We start from the raw sequence: 23,397 nt of genomic DNA, 5'->3' as shown, positions 1-23,397 counted from the left end.
GACAAGTGGGATGTCATGAGGTAATTTCCCCTTCCGTCGGCAAAGCGCCCACGTTCAGGTTGAGTCATAAGTCATTAGAGCTGACACCTGTGCTTCCCTTTTCAATGAACAGAACACTTTTATCTGTAGTAGCTCATCTGATGCCCCTGGAAGCTAGAAAATGTCCACATTTGGAGATAAGCATGCCCGTAGTCAGACATGGTCAATGACCTGCCCGAGGTTATACATACGGTCAGGTTTAGAGCCAAAATATGGTATGCTTTTGACTCCTAAGCCCACGCACTTCCACTGAACCATAACCAGCTCAAAGAGAGGGAGGAAGGGAACACAGAAGTGGGCGCCCTCAGTGGAAGGTTGTGGCTTTGAGTCCCAGCCGGCCGGTAGGTGGGAGAATCAAGCATGGGTGGGGGCCAGGGGCTCCCAAGAGGGACAGTGCGGTTGGCAGCCTGTTGGCCTTTGTGGTGTCACTAAGGACTGGCAGGTGTGTTATTGCCCTGCAGTCCCCCAGCCCCGCTCCTGCTTCCCACCCAACGCTAGACGTTGGCCCTAAAATAACCATCTGAGAGGGGCTCCACTCAGCCTTGTCCTCCCAGGCTAAGTGTTGATTTTTAAATTTTGTCCTGCCTGAGCAACATATGATCTTTTTTAAGAAAATATTTAGAAAATGGAGTTAATGAAAAAGAGGGGAGGAGAAAAAACCATAATCTCACTCAGAAGGTTACTGGATTTACATACATGATTTGTTTTGTTTACAAAAATGGATCATACCATAGATTAAAATAATTCCTCATTGCACTGAGTTTTCTTGTAATGTTTGGAAGGATTTAACTATAGGCAAATCGACTTTTTGGGTCTTTCTTCAGCCTTTTAATTGTTAGGAATTTGCCCCCCTTCCAGTTTGCTTGCACTGCTGGTAGAGAACTTCGCATTTTTATCAACACCATCTCAAACTAAAACAGTGCCCTCTTTCTCCATCAAATGTATGTTTTAAATTATTTATTTATTTATTTATTTTATTATTTATTTTTGGCTGTGTTGGGTCTTCGTTTCTGTGCGAGGGCTTTCTCTAGTTGCGGCGAGCGGGGGCCACTCTTCATTGTGGTGCGCGGGCCTCTCACTGTCGCGGCCTCTCTTGTTGCGGGGCACAGGCTCCAGACGTGCAGGCTCAGTAGTTGTGGCTCACCGGCCTAGCTGCCCCGCAGCATGTGGGATCTTCCCGGGACAGGGCTCAAACCCGTGTCCCCTGTATTGGCAGGCAGATTCTCAACCACTGCGCCACCAGGGAAGCCCTCAAATGTATGTTTTGTAACATGCCTTGCATGCTGTTCAGATCTGTTTGCTTATTCTTGATGTCGAGCAGCACTGTCCAATAGGACTTCCTGAAATGACGGAAACATTGATATTCTTTGTTGTGTCACATGGTACCCACCAGCCACGCTTGGCTCCTGAGCACTTGAAATGTGGCTGGTGAGACTTCATGAACTGAATTTTAAATTTACTTAATTTTAACTAAATTGGCTGCATGTGGCTAGTGGCAAACACTGTATTGGAAAACGCAGGTCTAGAGCATTCTCGTTTAAACTCGCCTTTTTTTTTTTAACGTGATGATTAAATTCCCTTCATGTTGAAAGTGAAAATGAAACACCTTTACAAAAATATCTTCGAAGAATCTGTATCCCTCTGAGAAAGAAGTAACTCCTTCCATGGTAAACCTCTGCGGCTCCAGGGAAGAAAAGCAGCATTTACTGAGCGCATCCTAACTGCCCAGCGCCTTGCTGAGTCATTTTGTGTGTCTTATCTGTACTATTCATCCCATTTAATACCAGTAACACGGGCAGAAGTTTAGTGATTTGCCAGCGTCCCGTAGCTGGTAAGTCCCAGAGCACAGCCTAGGCCATCATCATCTCACCCCAGTGCCCTTGCTTTTCCTGTTGTAAGAAGTCCTGACAGCATCCATCAAGTGTTCTACTTTCAAGCCCTTTCTCCAGAAATTAAGTGCAGTATCAGAGATTAAAATTAGTTTTGCTGTGGTTAACGTTTTAGCCATGCTTCTGTGTCCTTGGCAGACACTCCTTCCTGGATGTAGAAGATGCTGGTTCAGGTTAATGCTTTTGGATGATCCACTTTGTGCAGAACATTGTCAGCTGCTCTAGGGTTGCCACTTAGGCCTGGGCACGAGCAAGTGCTCAAAGATGCCATCCCCTTGACTGGAAAGGCTGGGGAAAACCGCCTGGAGACGTAGCAGCTGAGCTGAGCCAGGATAGAATGAGAGAGTTTGGTAGGCACGTAATAGTGGGGAAGGGCATTTCAGGCAAAGGGAACAGCATATGCGAAGGCTGGGGGAGCAACTGGAAATAATGGAGCATGGCGGGAGGCCAGAGTTTTCAAGGGGAAAATGGTAGGAGATAAAAACCAGAAAGATATTCAGGGTCCAGAACATAGAAGTTATTCAGTTCTTTACCAAGAAGTTCAACTTTCATCCTTAAAGGCAGTGATGAAAACCTGAATGTTAGTAGATGAGAATTTACATGTAGCTCGATTACATGAAACCCTTATTTCAGTAAGGGTTCTCTGCTAAAGATGTGAACCTTAAAAAACTTTGGAACTTGTAGAATTTCACTAATCGCTTTGAAGGCCAGTTCTGACAAGGATGTATTGTTACCATTGAGGGTACATATTAAGCTGGAAAGATACACGTGGATCCCACAGTGTGCCCTCAAAACTCTTGGTCGTGCTTCATTCTTACCTTCTAAGCGAGCATCTGCTGCTCTGTGCTGGGCCCGTTATGATGTGGGGATGAGAGACCGTCCTCGTCCTCAAGGACCTCCTCCTTTCCTGGGGAGAGAGCAGCACAGGTAGCGTGCATTAAGAAATAATCTGCCGTGGAGGTTAAAGAACCTTCCAGCAGGGTGGAGGACATTCTGAACACGGACACAAACGGGGTTCTGAGTGGAAGCACTCAGACAGGAAATCGCGTCGCTTGGTAGTGAGAGCCGGGGTGTCGGCACCTGGACCTGACCCCAGTTCTGCCACTTACTAGTTGCGTCAGCAGCTTGGGCAGGTTCCGCCCTCGCTCTGGGCCTCAGCTCCTCCTTCGGGATGGAGGAGAGACTTGAGGTGCTTACCCGCTCGTTCGGGTTGCTGTGAGGGTGTAGGTGAAATCAGGCATCAGGTGATGGTCGCTCAGCAGATGTCAGTGTTTGTTGCCAGTTCAGGGTGAGATGAGACCCCCTTCTTAACGTGTGTGGTAGGAGAGCGCTTTCCGAATCCCTCGTCCGTACCACTGATTCAGCATCCTGTGTTTCAAGTGTGTAGGGACCCAGGGATCTTTTGGAAACTGGAAGAACGCTTGCTGACTGTCCTCCGGCCTTTATTTCTCTCCTTAGTGTCCAGTCGGACTTCATGATATTCCACTGGCAAACGTGTCTCTGGCATGATATTCCACTGGCAAACGTGTCTCTCTTCAAATTCAGATATGGCACAACCAGGAAGAATTGTTCTATGTATGACTCAGTGGGTTGGGGATGCAGCTGTTATCTGCAGTGTCCGTGTGACACCTGCTAGCACATGTCAAATTGTGCCTGTAGTTTGTTTATTGGTACATCTTTATAAAATACTGAAATTAGTTTTATAAGTGTTTCGTATAGATATCTGGGTAGAGAGTAAATACGTATCTATGAAAATTTTCAGATTTTTCAGGTAATTATGGTTCATTTCTCTTTTCACACTGCTGATAAATCTCTGATGTTTTCCATTGTAGTTTCTTTCAAGATGGCTTGAAGACAGCTGATAAATTGAAACAGTACATTGAAAAACTGGCTGCTGATTTATATAATGTAAGTTCTTTACAAAATACCTGCACTTTAACTTGCTTTTATAGATAAATATCAGTAAATCTGAAATCTGTATTAGAAGAGCATTAAAGAAAAAAGAAGACAAGGTGAAGTGATGTGTCAGCATAAATGTAGGGCCAGTAAATGTTTTTTTGTGGTTTGTTTTGTTTTGTTTTTCTGGTTTAACTCAGAGACATCATCACTTGTCAGATATTCCAGAGTAGTTTCTGGGACATAGGTGGAGCAGGGCAGGGAGTAGATGGATAGCCACTGGTTCTGAATGGCCCTCCGTGCTGGGTTCAATAGCATCACATATGAGTGCCCTTTGGTCAGCAGTTGCAGAAGGAATTTTTATCCTGGAAGGAAAAAAATTAAGTGACTGTCTCTGAGTAAGCAGGTTTATGAATTTTTTTTTTTTTTTTTTGCTTGCTTGTTTGTTTTATATTTCCTCTCCTTTTTTCCCCTACTATCTAGGTTTTGCTTTTAGAATAGGAAAATCAAGAGGAAAACTTTTTTGAGAAAAAAACTAATTGCATATGTAGAAATCTCAAGTTTGTTCTTCATGAACCGCTTGGCAGTGAATAATATTAAAAGTATATATTTTAGGAGTGTAACTATTGATACATGTGTTCAAATAAGGTTTTAGAGTTACACATGATACCTTATATTCTAATAGAACTTTTCTGATTTTTCTTTGAAAAGTTAACATGGTTCAGGTTGCAGTTAAGTTCCAAGTGATTAAGAAAAGCAGCACCAATCCCTTCCCTTCATGTAAGCTTTGTAAACTTTCATATATGTATTAGCTCTTGGGATTCTGGTCATTCTTAGGATTGTCTTCTGGCCCATTCAGTCACATCGTGATATTGATACTTCCCACTGCCACCCTTTGAAATACCAGAAGCAAATAACTCAATGTTATTTCTTAACCTTTGTTTAAAATAGTCCTTCAGAGCTAATTGTCTAGCCTAGATGTGTTATTTAATAAGAAAGCATGTTGCATTATTCACTAATTTCAAAACTCACTGGTACTTTAAGAAGATGAGAAAATTGTGCCTCTCATATCAAAAATGAGACCGTGTGAAGGACTTTAATAAGGAAATCGACTGTATAATTGAATTGTTTGATGAGTAGTATACATTTGGATGAATTAAACTCTGCTCATAAATGTATAAGAGATAAGTGATATAAGAACTGTTTTTCTCTCATAGATAAAACAGACCCAGGATGAAGAAAAGAAACAGCTGACTGCACTCCGAGACTTAATAAAATCCTCCCTTCAACTTGATCAGAAAGAAGTAGGTGATCTGTGTGTTTCCAGCAGGGCTAACCGTGTAAGCAGGGCCGCTTGTGGTAGCCTTTGTGTTTCCTGATCTGCAGAACAAGCATAGTGAGAACTTCCTGCCAGGGGCGGCGGGGTGGGGGTGGTGCGGGGGCAGATGAGACGTAAGACACAGTGCGTACCTATCCTACGAAACACAGTAGGAACGGTCTTTGGGCTCCTGTTCCCTCCTTATAAAAAAAGATAACCCTCACCCCCAACTCCATGACCAGCTTTTCCATCCTGCCTTTAAGGTGTGTGCTTCAGAAGAGCATCCTCCCAGGTGTTGATGTACATACCTCAGTTCCTCTTAGATCATCCCTGTTTTTCCAGACAGCCAAAAGGGGCTGTCTCATTTTGCCAGAGGAATAGAGAAATATTTTGATACAGGTTCCTATAGAGGTTTTGCCCCACAGTTAGGAAAATTAAGGTTGAGATAGTCTTTGGATGCCGAAATGGAGTATACGGTGCATAGTAGGTGTTAGATGAATGCAATACAAATGCTTAATTATTAATCTCATCTGTTCATTTGTTTGGTCAAACATCTAATGAATACTTACTGTGTGCTGGCAACTGTCCTACGCATTAAGCTTGAGTCCCTTCCATCAAGGATCTCATTGTCTAGTAGGTAATAGAGAGAGTCAGCCATGTGAACAAGTGGCCGGACCTAAAGCGGTATTGATGCTGTAAGACAGAGATTGGGAGGAGGTGTGCCGGGAAAGAGAGGAAACAAAGAGTCTCAGGAGTGAGAAGCTGCCCGGCACATTCAGCAGGCCACAACAGCTTGGGGCAGCGTGGGTGGAGGAGTGAGAGATGCCGCTTCTGAGGTGAAAACCCAGACCGGACTGTGGAGAACCTTGGATGCACACTAAAGGGAATGGGCTTCATATGCAGGGTACATTAAATAGTGAGCACCGTTTGTTGCATGGGAGAAGGTAAACATTTGCCTGTTTATGTTACGAATTTATTATGGATTCAATTTAAGTGCAGTATTTAAATGCAATATTTAATCATAATCACACAAAATACAGCATTTTTCATATGTCAGTTCCTCATCATATTATCTCACAATTGCAAACTGACTATCTGTAAATCCCTAAAATTTCCAAAAGGGGTTCATGAGTCCAAGACAAAAACAAAGCAAACCCCCTCAAACATGGGAAGCCCTGCTCCAGCAACACTAATGTTAAAGCAATCTTGAGGGTTCTCTTGACTGAGTGATTATAGCCCTCTACCCTCCTGCCTCCCCAGATCCAGTTTTATATACACGTTGGGTCTTCGTACAGCGAGAGGGGTCTGTAGCCCCGTGACACTGAGCGCCTGCTGACCTGTGGGCAGGGAGGTGTGTAGTAGGCATCGGTGGGCAGGGAGGTATGTGGGCTGTGTACCCACATCCCCTGGTCTCAGCAGTGTCTGCACCTGTGCTTTGAGGCCTCTTAGAAGATGCTTACTGCTGGTCCTAGGAGAAGCTGTCTCCTTGAATGACTTCTCAGTGTAAGAGCACTAGAAAGACCCGAATAGAGGGGTAAGAGGGAGAAAACTGCGAGGTTTTGAACTGGCAGATATGTGCTTAAGCACTTCCTACCTTTGTTTTGTCACACGGGATTACCTCCTTCCTGTGTGAGGAAGCTTTCTTGGGGAAAAAAAAAAAAGACTATTACAGTCTCTTTTTGCTTTGCATAGAGACTGATGAATTCTGCTCGTGCTAGCTAAACGCCGCAGTTGCATATAAGCCTCCTATGAACGTGAGGAAATGCACGTGACTTATTGTAATTCCACCCCAAATTAATAAATGATGTTTTCATTAGCACCGTGTCCAGAGGATTTTACAAGTAAAATTGGTCTTTCACAGCATGCCTGTCCCATTCTCCTGCTGTTTATCATCTCTTATCACAAAATATGTTTAGAAGGTAATGATTTTTAATGCCTCATTAAATATGGAAGGAGATTGTCCACCAGAGAGTTCTTGCCATAGCATGACTGTTTGAGAAGAGTGTAAAGTGCTCTAAAAAGGGACCTGAGAAATTTAAATCACCCATCAAATCATTCAGCCTCCTCACCCCTACCAGGTTCAACCTGACTCCATTAAAGGAAGCTTCAAGAATTTGAGCTCTATTGACACACATACACTACCAAATGTTAAATTATTTGTAGTGAGGTGGATGGACCTAGAGTCTGTCATAGAGGGTGAAGTAAGTCGGAAAGAGAAAAACAAATACCGTGTGCTAAATGCACATACATGGAATCTTAAAAAAAAAACGGTACTGATGAACCTAGTGGCAGAGCCGGAATAAAGACGCAGACGTAGAGAACGGACTTGAGGACACAGCAGGGGAAGGGGAAGCTGGGACGAAGTGAGAGAGTGGCATTGACATATATACACTACCAAACGTGAAATAGATGGCTAGTGGGAAGCGGCTGCATAGCACAGGGAGATCAGCTCGGTGCTTTGTAACCACCTAGAGGGGTGGGATAGGGAGGGTGGGAGGGAGGCTTAAGAGAGAGGGGATATGGGGATATATGTATACGTATAGCTGATTCACTTTGTGGTACAGCAGAAACTAACACAACATTGTAAAGCAATTATACTCCAGTAAAGATGTAAAAAAAAATTATATAAGCACAATTAAATTATATTAAACAGCAGTAGTAAATTTTTAAAAAAAGAATATGAGCTCTAAGTAGGATCTTTGGATTTTTGGTAGAAACTATTTTTAGGGTTGGAAATATTTTATTTTTAATGGTGCTCTCCATAAATCATTCCAAAAAGTTCATCTTTTTGAGTCTCAGTAGCTCATCATAGTTTGCAAACTATCTGTGTTTTACTCATCTCCTTTCACAGTATCCAGAACATTGCCTGGCACCCCAGAACTACTCAATAAATATTTAGTAAGATGAAACAGAAGGAATTTTTTGCCCACTCCATTCATACCTTACCTTAGAAATTTGAAGCTTCTATAAATAGAGGTTTAGTTTTAAATTGGATGCCAGAAACATTTATAACCCATTAAGTCAATGAGGGTGTTAATTGCTTGCAGTTTGAAAAGATTTGAGGTTTTACTCCTTAGTAATGCATTTTATATGTTAATAAGGTTTTCTAATAAGAAAGTAAAGTAATTTGTACTGCTAATAGAGAATGGGAAATGGAACTAAAAAGTAATACTATAGTTTCATTCTATAGTTTACATCTCTTGGCTCACATCATGGATTTTTGCCGAGGTTTTAAGTTCACTACTTGAGTTTTAAATTGTTTACCTGAATGAGTTTCGCGTTTGCATTTCTCTTTGCTCAGTGCACGTTGATTTCTATTGTGCTGTCAAAGGATTCAGAACCTATTTCATTCCTTCAGTTGTGTTTTATTTTGTTTACTTATTAAGTGTTAACAATTGTCCAAGGTTTATTTTCTCAAAAAAGAGAATCCTCTTTTCATTTATCTGGAGGGCCCTGCTAAGCCATCATTTCTCCAAGGACAGAGATAATCATTTGTGTGACTTTCTTAGGCCATAAAACTCATTAGTTAATTTAGGATTGTTGATGCTACGTCTGAATCACTGCTTCCTTCCTGCTTGGTTTAGTGGAATAGGCTTCTGAGGTCAAAGCCTAGGCTTCAGCCACTTTATTCACCTTTAAAACCACATTTGTCTGATATAAAGCAAGGTCTACTCAATCCGTTTGTTATTCAGAATTGAAAGTTAATTTAGGCTAGTAATAAATATACGTAAGGAATGTCTTAGTAGTAAGTTTACAGAATATAATAGTTTTCATAAGCTGTCAGCATCTGAATCCTTATTTTTTAAAAAAGGTAAGTACTTTTATTTTTTTAACTTAGGCTTTCAACATTGTAAATTGACTATATTCCAGTAGAAATGAATTTTTAAAAAAAACTAAAAAAAAACCCCAAAACTTAGGCTTTTATTTTAAGTTATCAAACCAGTTACAGTGAGAGATGCATAGTTGTAAAGCGTTCAGACAGACTAGGAATTATGTGGGCAGATAAAGGGAAGTTTAGTTCAAAGAAAAGCGTTCCAAGGAAGAGAGTTATCTTAATGAGAATTGATATCAAGGAGATTTTAGATTTTGCCTTTAATGTTCTGGAGAGGTACAGCTATGGCAAAGATCCCAACTCCAGGTTGATAGTTAAGTGATTTTCATGTGATTTCATTGGGTTAAAGCAGGAGCTCTGTGGATTTCATTTATCCTGGCCTCTTATTTTGTCCCATGGCTCAGGCCTCTACCACCTGATCTAGTTTTCTATCCTGATTGTTCTTTATTAGTATTATGGCCACATTGCTGCCTCCTTGAAAAACCCCATGTGTCACTACTGTTGTATTGGGGGCTGTCACTAGAGGCACTGGTAGAGGCAGGCTGTCTCTCCCTACTTGGTGTGTGGTACAGGTCCTCGGTCATAGTTCATCCAGAAAGTACCTGTCAGGGAGGGCAGAGTGGGCCAAATGACTCTGAGTTCAAGGCTGTGGACCCTGGTTAAAAGTAAACACGGAGGGGAATTTTTCAAGATTCCTACGCCCCACTTCTCCCCAGGTGATTAAACTTGTCCAATGAGATGTTTCAGCTGGAGGGAATCTGGCCAGTTAAAGACAAAGAAATTACTCAGATTAAGAAAATGAATAGAGTTTGTAACCTCTTTCGTCTGAGTCAACTTGCCTGGTACAGCGTGCGCTCAGCTCTCAGCCGCACCTACACGAGAGAGCAGGACGGTGTGGGTTCCGAGGGGGAGCGTCCATCTCTGAGATGGGCTGCGTCCTAGTGTCCTCAGCATGTTCACCACGCCTGGTTCTTAGGGAGTGTTCGGGGCGTGCTTGTGAACAGTGAACCCATCACGTGTAGAATAGCCCTACAGAGGTGCGCTGTCCTGCAGATTCTCCTGCAGCTATTATTAACATGAATATGCATTCACCGAGCACATGCTATTTGGTCCAGAGGATCCTGAATGCCAGGAAGAGGCCATCCTGGCCTGGAAGGCAGGCCGTGTGGAAGCCATCAGTAAATAATGGCTGCTTCAGCTTTCTGTCTCTTCACCATCGAGTTGCAGCTTATGAACTGGATATTTTTATTAAATTCTCTTCACTTGGAAAAGAAAGGATCTTCTTACAATTTGTTGCTCTTTTTAGATTTTCTGAGTAATGAACTGGGTTTCACTGAGGTGTTGATTCCCTTTACACACACACACTTTGAGGTTTGTCAACCCTTCAATCTTGGTGAAATGTGTACCTCATGCTCTTCCATTCAGCTTTTTTTTCTGTTCTCAAATGACCTGAAATGAAACTTGATAAAGATATTTTATTGCCCCGTCACCCAAAGTTTATCATGACTCTAAAATAAAGGGTGTGTGTGTGAGAGAGAGAAATCTGATATTAATTATCTTTACAATGAGGTTTTCTCTGTGTGTTAAGCACAAAAGTGCTTAAATTATAGACAATAAGACTGTCAGTGAAATTAACTGTATTTTCAACTGTTCTGCCTTTTTTTCTCTTGCTTTTGCCCTTCCTGATCGAAGTCTAGGAGAGTAAGTCAATGCTTTTTGTGAGAATGTATTGTCGTACCTCTGTGTCTAAAGCCCCGCGTTCTCGTTCTGCAGTTCGGCATTGTTAGTTTATTTCTTGCATTTCCACAGTGTAATGGCTGCGTCCGGTCATGCAGTCTTTAGAAACGAGGGGGAGCATCCGTGGATGTTAAATCAAGCTTGTTTGCGTCTGTGTTGTTCTGTCAGCCCTTGTCACCCTGTCACCACGCCATACACTTTTCCCTGCCTTAGAGTCATCTTTTTAAATTAAAAGCATGGTTATAGGTATATTTTTGCAGAGCACTAGTAAGTTACAAAACAAGAATTTTATAGCAATTCTTAGTTCCTCGCAGAGGAGGTGTACTTTCCTTTGGGGGTATTTAAGCAGAACATGTGAGGCAGAGGAGGGGTACCTGAAAGAAGATCTCTCGGGATGCATGAGCTTGTCTTGTGGCCCAGTTCGGTTCCTCCACCCCTTCCTGTGCTCACTTCTGCTGCCAGTGTAAACTGGTTTGAGTCATAGACCAGTCTGTCGCTGCACTGTTCGTTTGAAGTCGAGCTGGCTTCTGAACTAGAAATAGGAGATCGCTACCCCAGGCCTCAGCTCTGCCTCGAACTTGCTTGTGACTCTGGCGGTTGCTTACCTGCCCAGTTTCCGCCTCTAGAATAAGGACAAGGACCCGACAGCTCTCAGAAGTTCACAGTTCTCTTAGCTCCAGACTAACAAGCAAAGGCTCCATGGCAGAATAGAGTCAAGGATTTCAGAACTGTCTCCGGCATTTGTCTAATCTGTGGTTTCTCCTTTCTAGGATTCCCAGAGCCGGCAAGGAGGATACAGCATGCACCAGCTCCAGGGCAACAAGGAGTATGGCAGTGAGAAGAAGGGGTACCTACTGAAGAAAAGTGATGGGTACGTATACAGCCAGCCTGGGGTCCTGTGTGTGCTTAGCATACTTACGGGTGTTAGTAACCTAGGAACCGGTCCCAGCCTCTCAGATAGGGCAATGTACTTACAAGGTTTCCAGTGCACCAGCTCCAGACCTTTAGCACGTTGCTTTCCTCAGTAAGTCTGAGATTTAACCTGCTATCTTCAGAAGCAGCAGTAATTGTTCTGTGGTCCCTATATGGCACCTGTGACTTGTAACGTGCAATTTGAGGAAGGCAGGCACTGAGTCGAACTTGAGCATATGGCTCGCTGACTGCATGCTTGCCCACCTCTCTGGTTTTTTCACTGTGGTTTTCTCTGCCAGATGCCCCCCTGGCCGCGCAGACCCCAACCTTGAGAGTCAACCTTGACTCCGCTCTTTCCTCTTGCATCACTGCCAGCCTAACGACAAGCTCTTCCGTTTCTATTGGGTGGGCCAAAAAGTGCCTTTGGTTTGTAAGTAAAAATAAAAGACACATTTTTCATTTTCACCAAGAACTTTATTAAACAACATATTCACCCTGTTGTTCCACTACCTTCTGCCATTTTTCAGGCAAATTTATAATTCCGTCTTCCCAAGACTTTTTATCTTTTTGAGCAAAGAGCTGTTCCAGATGCCTTTTACAGTCTTCCAGGGATTGAAGTTTTTTCCATTAAGAGAATTTTGTAAAGACCTAAATAAATTGAAATCTGAAGATGCAATGTCTGGTGAATACAGAGGATGAATCAGAACTTCCCAGCCAAGCTGTAACAGTTTTTGCCTGGTCATCAAAGAAACCTGCGGTCTTGCGTTATCCTGATGGAAGGTTATGCGTTTTCTGTTGACTAATTCCAAACACTTTTCATCAAGTGCTGCTTTCAGTCAGTCTGATTGGGAACAGTAGTTGTTGGAATTAATCGTTTGGTTTTCCGGAAGAAACTCATAATAGAGGACTCCCTTCCAATCCCACCATATACACAACATAAACTTCTTTGGATGAAGACTGGCCTTTGGTGTGGTTGGTGGCGATTTATTTTGCTTGCCATTTCTTCCATTCCACACGATTGTACAGTATCCACTTTTCATTGTCCATCACAATTTATTTTAAAAACGGAATGTTTTCATTACATTTAAGTAGAGAATCACATGTAGAAATACGGTTAAGAAGGTTTTTTTCACTTATCTCATGTGGAACCCAAGCATCAAAGTGATTCACATAACCAGGCTGGTGCAAATGATTTTCAAGGCTTGATACGGATATTTTGAGTATGTCAGCCATCTCCCGTGTGGTATAATGTTGATTGTTCCCAATTAATGTCTCAATGTGATCGCTATCAACTTAACTGGTCTACCCGACAGTGGAGCATCGTCCAGCGAGAAATCTGCAGCACGAAACTTCGCAAACCACTTTTTATTGTTTTTTTTTTTTTAATCAGTCATCAGTTTTATACACATCAGTGTATACATGTCAATCCCAATCGCCCAATTCAGCACACCACCATCCCCACCCCACCGCGGTTTTCCCCCCTTGGTGTCCATACGTTTGTTCTCTACATCTGTGTCTCAACTTCTGCCCTGCAAACTGGTTCATCTGTACCATTTTTCTAGGTTCCACATACCTGCGTTAATATACGATATTTGTTTTTCTCTTTCTGACTTACTTCACTCTGTATGACAGTCTCTAGATCCATCCACGTCTCAACAAATGACTCAGTTTCGTTCCTTTTTATGGCTGAGTAATATTCCATTGTATATATGTACCACAACTTCTTTATCCATTCGTCTGTTGATGGGCATTTAGGTTGCTTCCATGACCTGGCTATTGTAAATAGTGCTGCAATGAACATTGGGGTGCATGTGTCTTTTTGAATTACGGTTTTCTCTGGGTATATGCCCAGTAGTGGGATTGCTGGATCATATGGTAATTCTATATTTAGTTTTTTAAGGAACCTCCATATTGTTCTCCATAGTGGCTGTATCAATTTACATTCCCACCATCAGTGCAAGAGGGTTCCCTTTTCTCCACACCCTCTCCAGCATTTGTTGTTTGTAGATTTTCTGATGATGCCCATTCTAACTGGTGTGAGGTGATACCTCACTGTAGTTTTGATTTGTATTTCTCTAATAATTAGTGATGTTGAGCATCTTTTCATGTGCTTCTTGGCCATCTGTATGTCTTCTTTGGAGAAATGTCTATTTAGGTCTTCTGCCCATTTTTGGATTGGGTTGTTTGTTTCTTTAATATTGAGCTGAATGAGCTGTTTATATATTTTGGAGATTAATCCTTTGTCCGTTGATTCGTTTGCAAATATTTTCTCCCATTCTGAGGGTTGTCTTTTCATCTTGTTTATGGTTTCCTTTGCTGTGCAAAAGCTTTGAAGTTTCATTAGGTCCCATTTGTTTATTTTTGTTTTTATTTCCATTACTCTAAGAGGTGGATCAAAAAAGATCTTGATGTGATTTATGTCAAAGAGTGTTCTTCCTATGTTTTCCTCTAAGAGTTTTATAGTGTCCGGTCTCACATTTAGGTCTCAAATCCATTTTGAGTTTATTTTTGTGTATGGTGTTAGGGAGTATTCTAATTTCATTCTTTTACATGTAGCTGTCCAGTTTTCCCAGCATCACTTATTGAAGAGACTGTCTTTTCTCCATTGTATATCTTTGCCTCCTTTGTCATAGATTAGTTGACCATAGGTGTGTGGGTTTATCTCTGGGCTTTCTATCTTGTTCCATTGATCTATGTTTCTGTTTTTGTGCCAGTACCATATTGTCTTGATTACTGTAGCTTTGTAGTATAGTCTGAAGTCAGGGAGTCTGATTCCTCCAGCTCCGTTTTTTTCCCTCAAGACTGCTTTGGCTATTCGGGGTCTTTTGTGTCTCCATACAAATTTTAAGATGATTTGTTCTAGTTCTGTAAAAAATGCCATTGGTAATTTGATAGGGATTGCATTGAATCTGTAGATTGCTTTGGGTAGTATAGTCATTTTCACAATGTTGATTCTTCCAATCCAAGAACATGGTATATCTCTCCACCTGTTGGTATCATCTTTAATTTCTTTCATCAGTGTCTTATAGTTCTCTGCATACAGGTCTTTTGTCTCCCTAGGTAGGTTTATTCCTAGGTATTTTATTCTTTTTGTTGCAGTGGTAAACGGGAGTGTTTCCATAATTTCTCTTTCAGATTTTTCATCATTAGTGTATAGGAATGCAAGAGATTTCTGTGCATTAATTTTGTATCCTGCAACTTTACCAAATTCATTGATTAGCTCTAGTAGTTTTCTGGTGGCGTCTTTAGGATTCTCTATGTATAGTATGTCATCTGCAAACAGTGACAGTTTTACTTCTTCTTTTCCAATTTGTATTCCTTTTATTTCTTTTTCTTCTCTGATTGCCGTGGCTAGGACTTCCAAAACTATGTTGAATAATAGTGGTGAGAGTGGTCATCCTTGTCTCGTTTCTGATCTTAGAGGAAATGCTTTCAGTTTTTCACCGTTGAGAATGATGTTTGCTGTGCGTTTGTCATATATGGTCTCTATTATGTTGAGGTAAGTTCCCTCCATGCCCACTTTCTGGAGAGTTTTTATCATAAATGGGTGTTGAATTTTGTCAAAAGCTTTTTCTGCATCTATTGAGATGATCATATAGTTTTTATTCTTCAATTTGTTAATATGGTGTATCACATTGATTGATTTGCGTATATTGAAGAATCCTTGCATCCCTGGGATAAATCCCACTTGATCGTGGTGTATGATCCTTTTAATGTGTTGTTGGATTCTGTTTGCTAGTATTTTGTTGAGGATTTTTGCATCTATATTCATCAGTGATATTGGTCGGTAATTTTCTTTTTTTGTAGTATCTTTGTCTGGTTTTGGTATCAGGGTGATGGTGGCCTCATAGAATGAGTTTGGGGGTGTTCCTTCCTCTGCAATTTTTTGGAAGAGTTTGAGAAGGATGGGTGTTAGCTCTTCTCTAAATGTTTGATAAAATTCACCTGTGAAGCCATCTGGTCCTGGACTTTTGTTTGTTGGAAGATTTTTAATCACAGTTTCAATTTCATTACTTGTGATTGGTTTGTTCATATTTTCTGTTTCTTCCTGGTTCAGTCTTGGAAGGTTATACCTTTCTAAGAATTTGTCCATTTCTTCCAGGTTGTCCATTTTATTGGCATAGAGTTGCTTGTAGTAATCTCTTAGTATGCTTTGTATTTCTACGGTGTCTATTGTAACTTCTCCTTTTTCATTTCTAATTTTATTGATTTGAGTCCTCTCCCTCTTTTTCTTGATGAGTCTGGCTAATGGCTTATCAATTTTGTTTATCTTCTCAAAGATTGATCTTTGCTATTGTTTTCTTTGTTTCTGTTTCATTTATTTCCACTCTGATCTTTATGATTTCTTTCCTTCTGCTAACTTTGGGTTTTGTTTGTTCTTCTTTCTCTAGTTCCTTTAGGTGTAAGGTTAGATTGTTTACTTGAGATTTTTCTTGTTTCTTTAGGTAGGCTTGTATAGCTATAAACTTCCCTCTTAGAACTGCTTTTGCTGCATCCCATAGGTTTTGGATCGTCGTGTTTTCATTGTCATTTGTCTCTAGGTATTTTTTGATTTCCTCTTTGATTTCTTCAGTGACCTCTTGGTTATTTAGTAACGTATTGTTTAGCCTACATGTGTTTGTGCTTTTCACGTCTTTTTCCCTGTAATTCATTTCTAATCTAATAGTGTTGTGGTCAGAAAAGATGCTTGATATGATTTCAGTTTTCTTAAATTTACTGAGGCTTGATTTGTGACCCAAGATGTGATCTATCCTGGAGAATGTTCCGTGCGCACGTGAGAAGAAAGTGTAATCTGCTGTTTTTGGATGGAATGTCCTATAAATATCAATTAAATCTATCTGGTCTATTGTGTCATTTAAAGCTTCTGTTTCCTTATTTATTTTCATTTTGGATGATCTGTCCATTGGTGTAAGTGAGGTGTTAAAGTCCTCCACTATTATTGTGTTACTGTCGATTTCCTCTTTTATAGCTGTTACCAGTTGCCTTATGTATTGAGGTGCTCCTATCTTGGGTACATATATATTTATAATTGTTATCTCTTCTTCTTGGATTGATCCCTTGATCATTATGTAGTGTCTTTCCTTGTCTCTTGTAACATTCTTTATTTTAAAGTCTATTTTATCTGATATGAGTATAGCTACTCCAGCTTTCTTTTGATTTCCATTTGCATGGAATATCTTTTTCCATCCCCTCACTTTCAGTCTGTATGTGTCCCTAGGTCTGAAGTGGGTCTCTTGTAGACAGCATATAGATGGGTCTTGTTTTTGTATCCATTCAGCAAGCCTGTGTCTTTTGGTTGGAGCATTTAATCCATTCACGTTTAAGGTAATTATTGATATGTATGTTCCTATGACCATTTTCTTACTTGTTTTGAGTTTGTTTTTGTAGGTGCTTTTGGTCTCTTGTGTTTCCCACTTAGAGAAGTTCCTTTAGCATTTGTTGAAGAGCTGGTTTGGTGGTGCTGAATTCTCTTAGCTTTTGCTTGTCTGTAAAGCTTTTGATTTCTCCATCGAATCTGAATGAGATCCTTGCCGGGTAGAGTAATCTTGGTTGTAGGTTCTTCCCTTTCATCATTTTAAGTATATCATGCCACTCCCTTCTGGCTTGTAGAGTTTCTGCTGAGAAATCAGCTGTTAACCTTATGGGAGTTCCCTTGTATGTTATTTGTCGTTTTTCCCTTGCTGCTTTCAATAATTTTTCTTTGTCTTTAATTTTTGCCAGTTTGATTACTATGTGTCTCGGCGTGTTTCTCCTTGGGTTTATCCTGTATGGGACTCTCTGCGCTTCCTGGACTTGGGTGGCTATTTCCTTTCCCATGTTAGGGAAGTTTTCGACTATAATCTCTTCAAATATTTTCTCTGGTCCTTTCTCTCTCTCTTCTCCTTCTGGGACCCCTATAATGCGAATGTTTTTGCATTTAATGTTGTCCCAGAGGTCTCTTAGGCTGTCTTCATTTCTTTTCATTCTTTTTTCTTTATTCTGTTCCGCAGCAGTGAATTCCACCATTCTGTCTTCCAGGTCACTTATCCATTCTTCTGCCTCAGTTATTCTGCTATTGATTCCTTCTAGTGTAGTTTTCATTTCAGTTATTGTATTGTTCATCTCTGTTTGTTTGTTCTTTAATTCTTCTAGGTCTTTGTTAAACATTTCTTGCATCTTCTCGATCTTTGCCTCCATTCTTATTCCGAGGTCCTGGATCATCTTCACTATCATTATTCTGAATTCTTTTTCTGGAAGGTTGCCTATCTCCACTTCATTTAGTTGTTTTTCTGGGGTTTCATCTTGTTCCTTCATCTGGTATATAGCCCTCTGCCTTTTCCTCTTGTCTGTCTTTCTGTGAATGTGGTTTTACTTCCACAGGCTGCAGGATTGTAGTTTTTCTTGCTTCTGCTGTCTGCCCTCTGGTGGTTGAGGCTATCTAAGAGGCCTGATGGGAGGCTCTGGTGGTGGGTAGAGCTGACTGTTGCTGTGCTCGCAAACCACTTTTGACAGGTTCGATCAGTCACAGCACCTTCTCCATAGACTGCACAAATCTTTTTTTGCGTTTCAGTTGCATTTTTACCTTTCTTGAAATAATAAAGCATAATATGCCGAAAATGTTGCTTTGTTTCTTCCATCTTCAATATTAAAATGGCTACACAAAAATTCACCAATTTTGATAAGTCTTTTTTTAAATGCATGCTGATATGACAGCTGTCACATGCAATCTAACAAAATTGTTTCCAATGAAGTTAAAGACAACTAAGTGCTACTAGAGCCATCTTATGCTACTAGAACCATCTTATGGGAAAAACTGAACGAACCTTTTGGCCAACCCAATAACGAGAAGTTATATATGACTTGCCGCCTCTGCTGCCCTGCTGTCAGATGAGCACCATCACCTCTCCTGGACTATTTTGGTGGCCTCCTAACTGGTGTCTCTGTCACTCACTCGTCCCTTCTCCGGTTCATCTCCACACAGCACGTTGGGCTGTTCCCAAAGCCATTCCCCACCTCTCTCTCCAGCCTCATTTGTGCCATTTTCTCCCCTGGTCCTTCCACACTTGCCGTCTTTCTGTTGCTTGAACAGATGATTCTGTTTCACAGTAAGTAAGTAGAATCTTGATTATGTGCTTTACTAATTATCATCCTTTAAAAGAAAGTTTCTTGTTTTCTGATTGTTTGTGGATGTGTGCTCCTTGGCTTTATCTAAGACATGTAGATTTTCGTTTTGTTTTAATTTGTTTGTTAAAATTGCAACTATTTGTCCTACACATTTCTGGGATCACTGTCAGTTTTGCTCACCATTCTTCCCATGCATTCAACAGATATCTTCTGGGAGTCCTACATGCCAGGCACTGTTGTAGACACTGGGACTATAACATTGAAACTATAACATTGAAAGTCCGTATCATTATAGAGCTTACATTCTCAACGCGGAGACAGGTGATAACGAAGGAAATATGTTTATACATATATGTATATGCCTGTAGAAAACTTAGTGCTGTTTTATAGGCCTGAAATTTTAACATAACTAGATGATACCAGAATTATCTTAAAGCAGCTTGCTTTTTCAATCAACAGTGTGCTTTAGAAATCTGTTTAGGTAGGTCTGCACATATGTAGTTGTTTTCTTCTTTTAAACTCCTACGTAATAATACTCTGTAGTATGAATGTAACTATAATCATTTATTCATTCCTCGTATTAGAGTTCTATTGTTTCTGTTGTTTCCCATTTTCACTATCAAACACGGTGCTATAATGAGCATCCTTGTGCATGCCTACTCGTCTGAATTACCCTCCACCTGGGATAATAAAAGGCAACCAAAATTTTCTGGTTTGTGTGGTTTTTGGTTTGGGGTTGGGGTTTTTTGGTAATGACTGTTATGCATCATAACTATGTTATGATAGTTACGTGAACCAGGTACTGTATCAGCTTGTGTTTGACTCCCTCCTTAGGATCCGGAAGGTGTGGCAGAGAAGGAAGTGCTCCGTCAAGAACGGGATTCTGACCATCTCCCACGCCACAGTAAGTGTGTCGGGTAATTTACCAAGCTGTGTCTGTGATGCCTTCTGGCCACGTGGACTGGAGAGCAAACACGTGCTGTAACCAGCCGTGAAAATTTCCCCGGGTGCCTTTAATGTATGGATTAGGTCGGGGGTTTAGGATATTCCTTTACCGAAGAAATTGGTCCTTTCTTGTCCTGTGGTGTCTTGCTTCATCTCTTGCTGCACCAGAACTTCTTGTCTTCTGCTCCCTCAAACTGAATCAGGTATTCTTCTACTTTATAACCTCATCTTTGGGGAAGTCTTATTGGTTGTTCTGAAAAACCTAAAGTTTTCTGAATTATAAAGATGGCAGAGGGTGTTCTATACATGAGAAAGTAATGTAGGGAATGAAACAATACGTGTTACAGTGTTCAGTCTTTTTTTATTGTTACTATTTATTTAAGTTACTCAGAAAGTCCCTCAATATGCTAAAGGATTAAAACATATATAAATAAAACAGTGGAATACTAAAATTGCCTCAATTATGACTCCCCTTATTTTAGGAATAAAGGCAATCTAATAGAAAGTGGAAAATAATAAAGCCAAGTTACTAACATTTACATTCTGTTTCCCTTCAGATTGTTGTATACTTATGTATTATGTAGTTATACTTACAGTCTATCAGAATTTTTATTTTTATGCTTCGTATCACCCATTTCCAACTAAAAGTTCCAGTATCAACAAAATCCCTATGCTTGTCAGAAAGGTCCAATCTTGGTGGTAGTCAAAGACATGCACAGTAAAGCAAGGAATTACTATTTTGCCCTTTAAAAATAGCAAAAAAATTTTTTTTAATCTTAAAGATGCAAAGATGATCATGGAAGACGTGACAAGTAGGAATGGAAATGGCCAAGTGTAGCAAGAGTCTTGGCAGAGGTGCATGCAGTTTAACCCGGTGATCCCAGCTTGGAGAGGCTTGTAGTGAGAGTTCAGTATCCCGTGCCGAGCGACACTCTTCAGTTCTGTAAGCAGTTAACTGCTAGCAGGATAGTAGAAACAAGGGATGAGCATTTATTACACTGGGTTAGATTTACCTCTGTGGAGGAGGAAAAGAAGTGCCACTTATTATTAAGCACTTCCTCGTGCCAGATACTTCATAAAGTTTATTTCATTTAGTCCTCCCCACAGCCCACGTGGTATTATAATCTTCATTTCACAGATGAAGAAAATGAGGCACAAAGAAGCACCATGACTTGGCTGGTAACTGGCAGAGTTGGAAACTCAGGCTTGGGTCTGTCTAGCATTAGTCCTTACGCCCCCTCCAGGCTGCACTCTCCCCAGGGCACTTAATCAGGTCCTGTTCGTCTTCCTTCAGCCCCTTAACAGACGTTGACACAGAATGTGGTCAGTATACACCTGTGGCCAAACCCTTCCAGGTAGTTGGTTATACATGCATCTTAAAAATTATTGGCCTTTATGGAACTTGAGCAGTTATGTCATCTCTGTCCTTTTCCTCCTGCAGAAACGTTGGGCTGATTCCTCAGAGGTCTTCAGCTTCCCTCAGACAGCCCAGCTGAGATTTTTAACTATCATGCCAGTTGGGACAAGCCACCCATCTGATACCAGAAATCCTGCTGGCAGACTTAGATCAGTTAGTAATTATCACTGAGGCTGTCTAACAGTTAGTCATTTATTCAGCAGTGTTTTAATAAGCTTCCACTCTGCCACATGCTAGACTAGGCATCAAAGATACGCAAGTGGAAAATGAGATAACTTTGACCTGCTCATGTGTAATTCCATACACAGTTAACCTTAGGAAACAGAAGTCCTATGAAGAACTTCTGACAGTAATAACATTAGTTGATGTTAAGTAAGTACTTACTATGAGCCCAGTTATAGAAAATGCTTTATACAGATTACCGTATGTAATTGTTGCCACAAGCTACCAGATAAATCTGTTATTAAGAGGGTTTAAGTATCTTGCCCAAGTCCCACAACTGGCAAATGCTAGGATTTCACTCTTAAAGCCTCTGTGAGGGCTTAATGGTTTGTTGGCTAAGGAGGGACTGACCCTACTCATTATTTTGGTGATTAAAATACTTGTGGGGCTGTGTCATAAAGATTTCTGATCACATGATCCAAGATCAGAACTGCTTAAGGGAATAGATGACACTTCCTGAGTGTACACCCTGGGCTGGGCACTCCTTGTTCTGAGCACATGACGACAGCCTGTCTTACATTATTATTAGCTTCTGTTACTCCTATTCCATAGATGATGAAACCTTCTCCATTCTAGCCCTGTGTGACAGTGCAGATTCCCACCATCTAACTTTGACTTTTCAAAAGGACTGCTATCATCCCATCTCATCATCATCATCATCGTCCTGGTGGCTAATGTTTCTGGAATGCTTACCATGTGCCAGGCATCCACCAGCGCCTTGATTAGTGCGTGCTGACATTTAATCCTCAACAACCCTGAGTTAGAGGTGAGGTTGTTATCTCCATCTTACAGATGAGGGAGCCGGGGCTCAGAGAAGTTCAGCTCCCAAGGTTACCCAGCTAACAAATGGCGCGGCTGGGACTCTGCTCGTAAACACTTGCACACAGCCGGACGTTAACCCCCCCTCACCTGCAGCCCCAGTTCCTCCCCAGCGTGGGGTCCCAAGACACAGCCCTGAACCGGGGGTGCCTAAGAGTCAGTGTTTGCGAGAGGCGTGTGCCTGTATGAGCCAGCTGGGATTCTCTGATGGCCCGAAACAGGACGTGACCCCTGAACGGTGATTCATTTGTTATAAGGACAGTACAGTACAGGTAGCCCTGCAGTTTTGTGATTAGAACCTCAGTGTGGCCTGTCTTGGGTCAGGTATCCTATACTCTTGGGCAACTGCAAGGTGGACCTACCTCGGGGCGAGTCCCAAAGGCATCCAGGGTGGTCTTAGGCCTGCAGCAGTCAGAACAGTGCTCTTCAAGTCACTGGAGTCCCAAGAGACATTTCAGCTGCTGCTCTGTAAGGTATAGATGGAACATGTGGTCCTCAGTTGCCTGAATGTGCTTGTGCCTGGCCTTCAAGTCACTTTCCTGAGCCCAACTCATGTCTGATAGTGTCTGATCTTATTAGCTGAGTTAGGTGTAAGCAGTGTGACCGTGAGTTGGGTCTAAATCTTGTGCATAAGCAGACATAAAAACCAGAAAGGCCCCAGGGGAAATGTTAGGACTTCTCCACTCCCGGGAAGTATTCTTCAGGTTAAATGTACTAAAGTGAACATTTCCAACCATTCGACTTTGTGTGGATCCAGAGGTTTTAGTTAAAAATTTGCTGTGTGCGCTGTCTTCACGTTCTTCTCGCCTTGGATTCGTCTGGCTATGGCAGTCCTCAGTAAGCATTCTGACAAGTTACGCAATGGCCTTATCCTATTCCATCGATTTGCTTCTCTTAAGAACCTGCTGTGGGAGATCACAAAGATGATCAAGTGAGTCAGCTGCACTGCTCACGTGTAGTTTACATGGCCTTGGGTAATATGCTGAAAATAAAAACATACGTTCTCTTCCACCCTCCCTTTTTCTTTCCTGCCAAACACGTCATTGTGGCCAAGTCAGCTGTTTCTATGCTTTCTTAAGGCTCTAATCAACAGTAGACATCACATCAGCTGCATTGTTTAGTGGCTAAGAGAATGGACTGTGGCATCATTTGAGTCTGAATGCCAGCTTTGCCATTGACCGTGTGACCTTGAGAAAAATATTTAACTCCTAAAGGTGTTAGTAAGGATTAATGAGGTAGCATGCTGTGTGGGGGCCACAGTTCCTAG

The 23,397-nt window shown here is 41.3% G+C and overlaps 1 protein-coding gene across 2 annotated transcripts in view; it reads left to right on the top strand.

Moving 5' to 3' along the window:
• ASAP1 (ArfGAP with SH3 domain, ankyrin repeat and PH domain 1) overlaps window positions 1–23,397 on the top strand; it is a 356,837-nt gene that overhangs the window by 267,305 nt on the left and 66,135 nt on the right. For both annotated transcript variants that reach the window (XM_061171342.1, XM_061171343.1), the window contains 4 exons: window positions 3,761–3,836; window positions 5,042–5,128; window positions 11,482–11,582; window positions 19,562–19,631. In XM_061171342.1, coding sequence (XP_061027325.1) covers window positions 3,761–3,836; window positions 5,042–5,128; window positions 11,482–11,582; window positions 19,562–19,631 — 334 coding nt within the window. The remainder of the gene's footprint in view (window positions 1–3,760; window positions 3,837–5,041; window positions 5,129–11,481; window positions 11,583–19,561; window positions 19,632–23,397) is intronic.

This window comes from Eubalaena glacialis, chromosome 17 (assembly GCF_028564815.1).
Source record: "Eubalaena glacialis isolate mEubGla1 chromosome 17, mEubGla1.1.hap2.+ XY, whole genome shotgun sequence".
NCBI classification, from domain to species: Eukaryota; Metazoa; Chordata; class Mammalia; order Artiodactyla; family Balaenidae; genus Eubalaena; species Eubalaena glacialis.
This window is presented reverse-complemented; position numbering and strand designations above follow the sequence as displayed.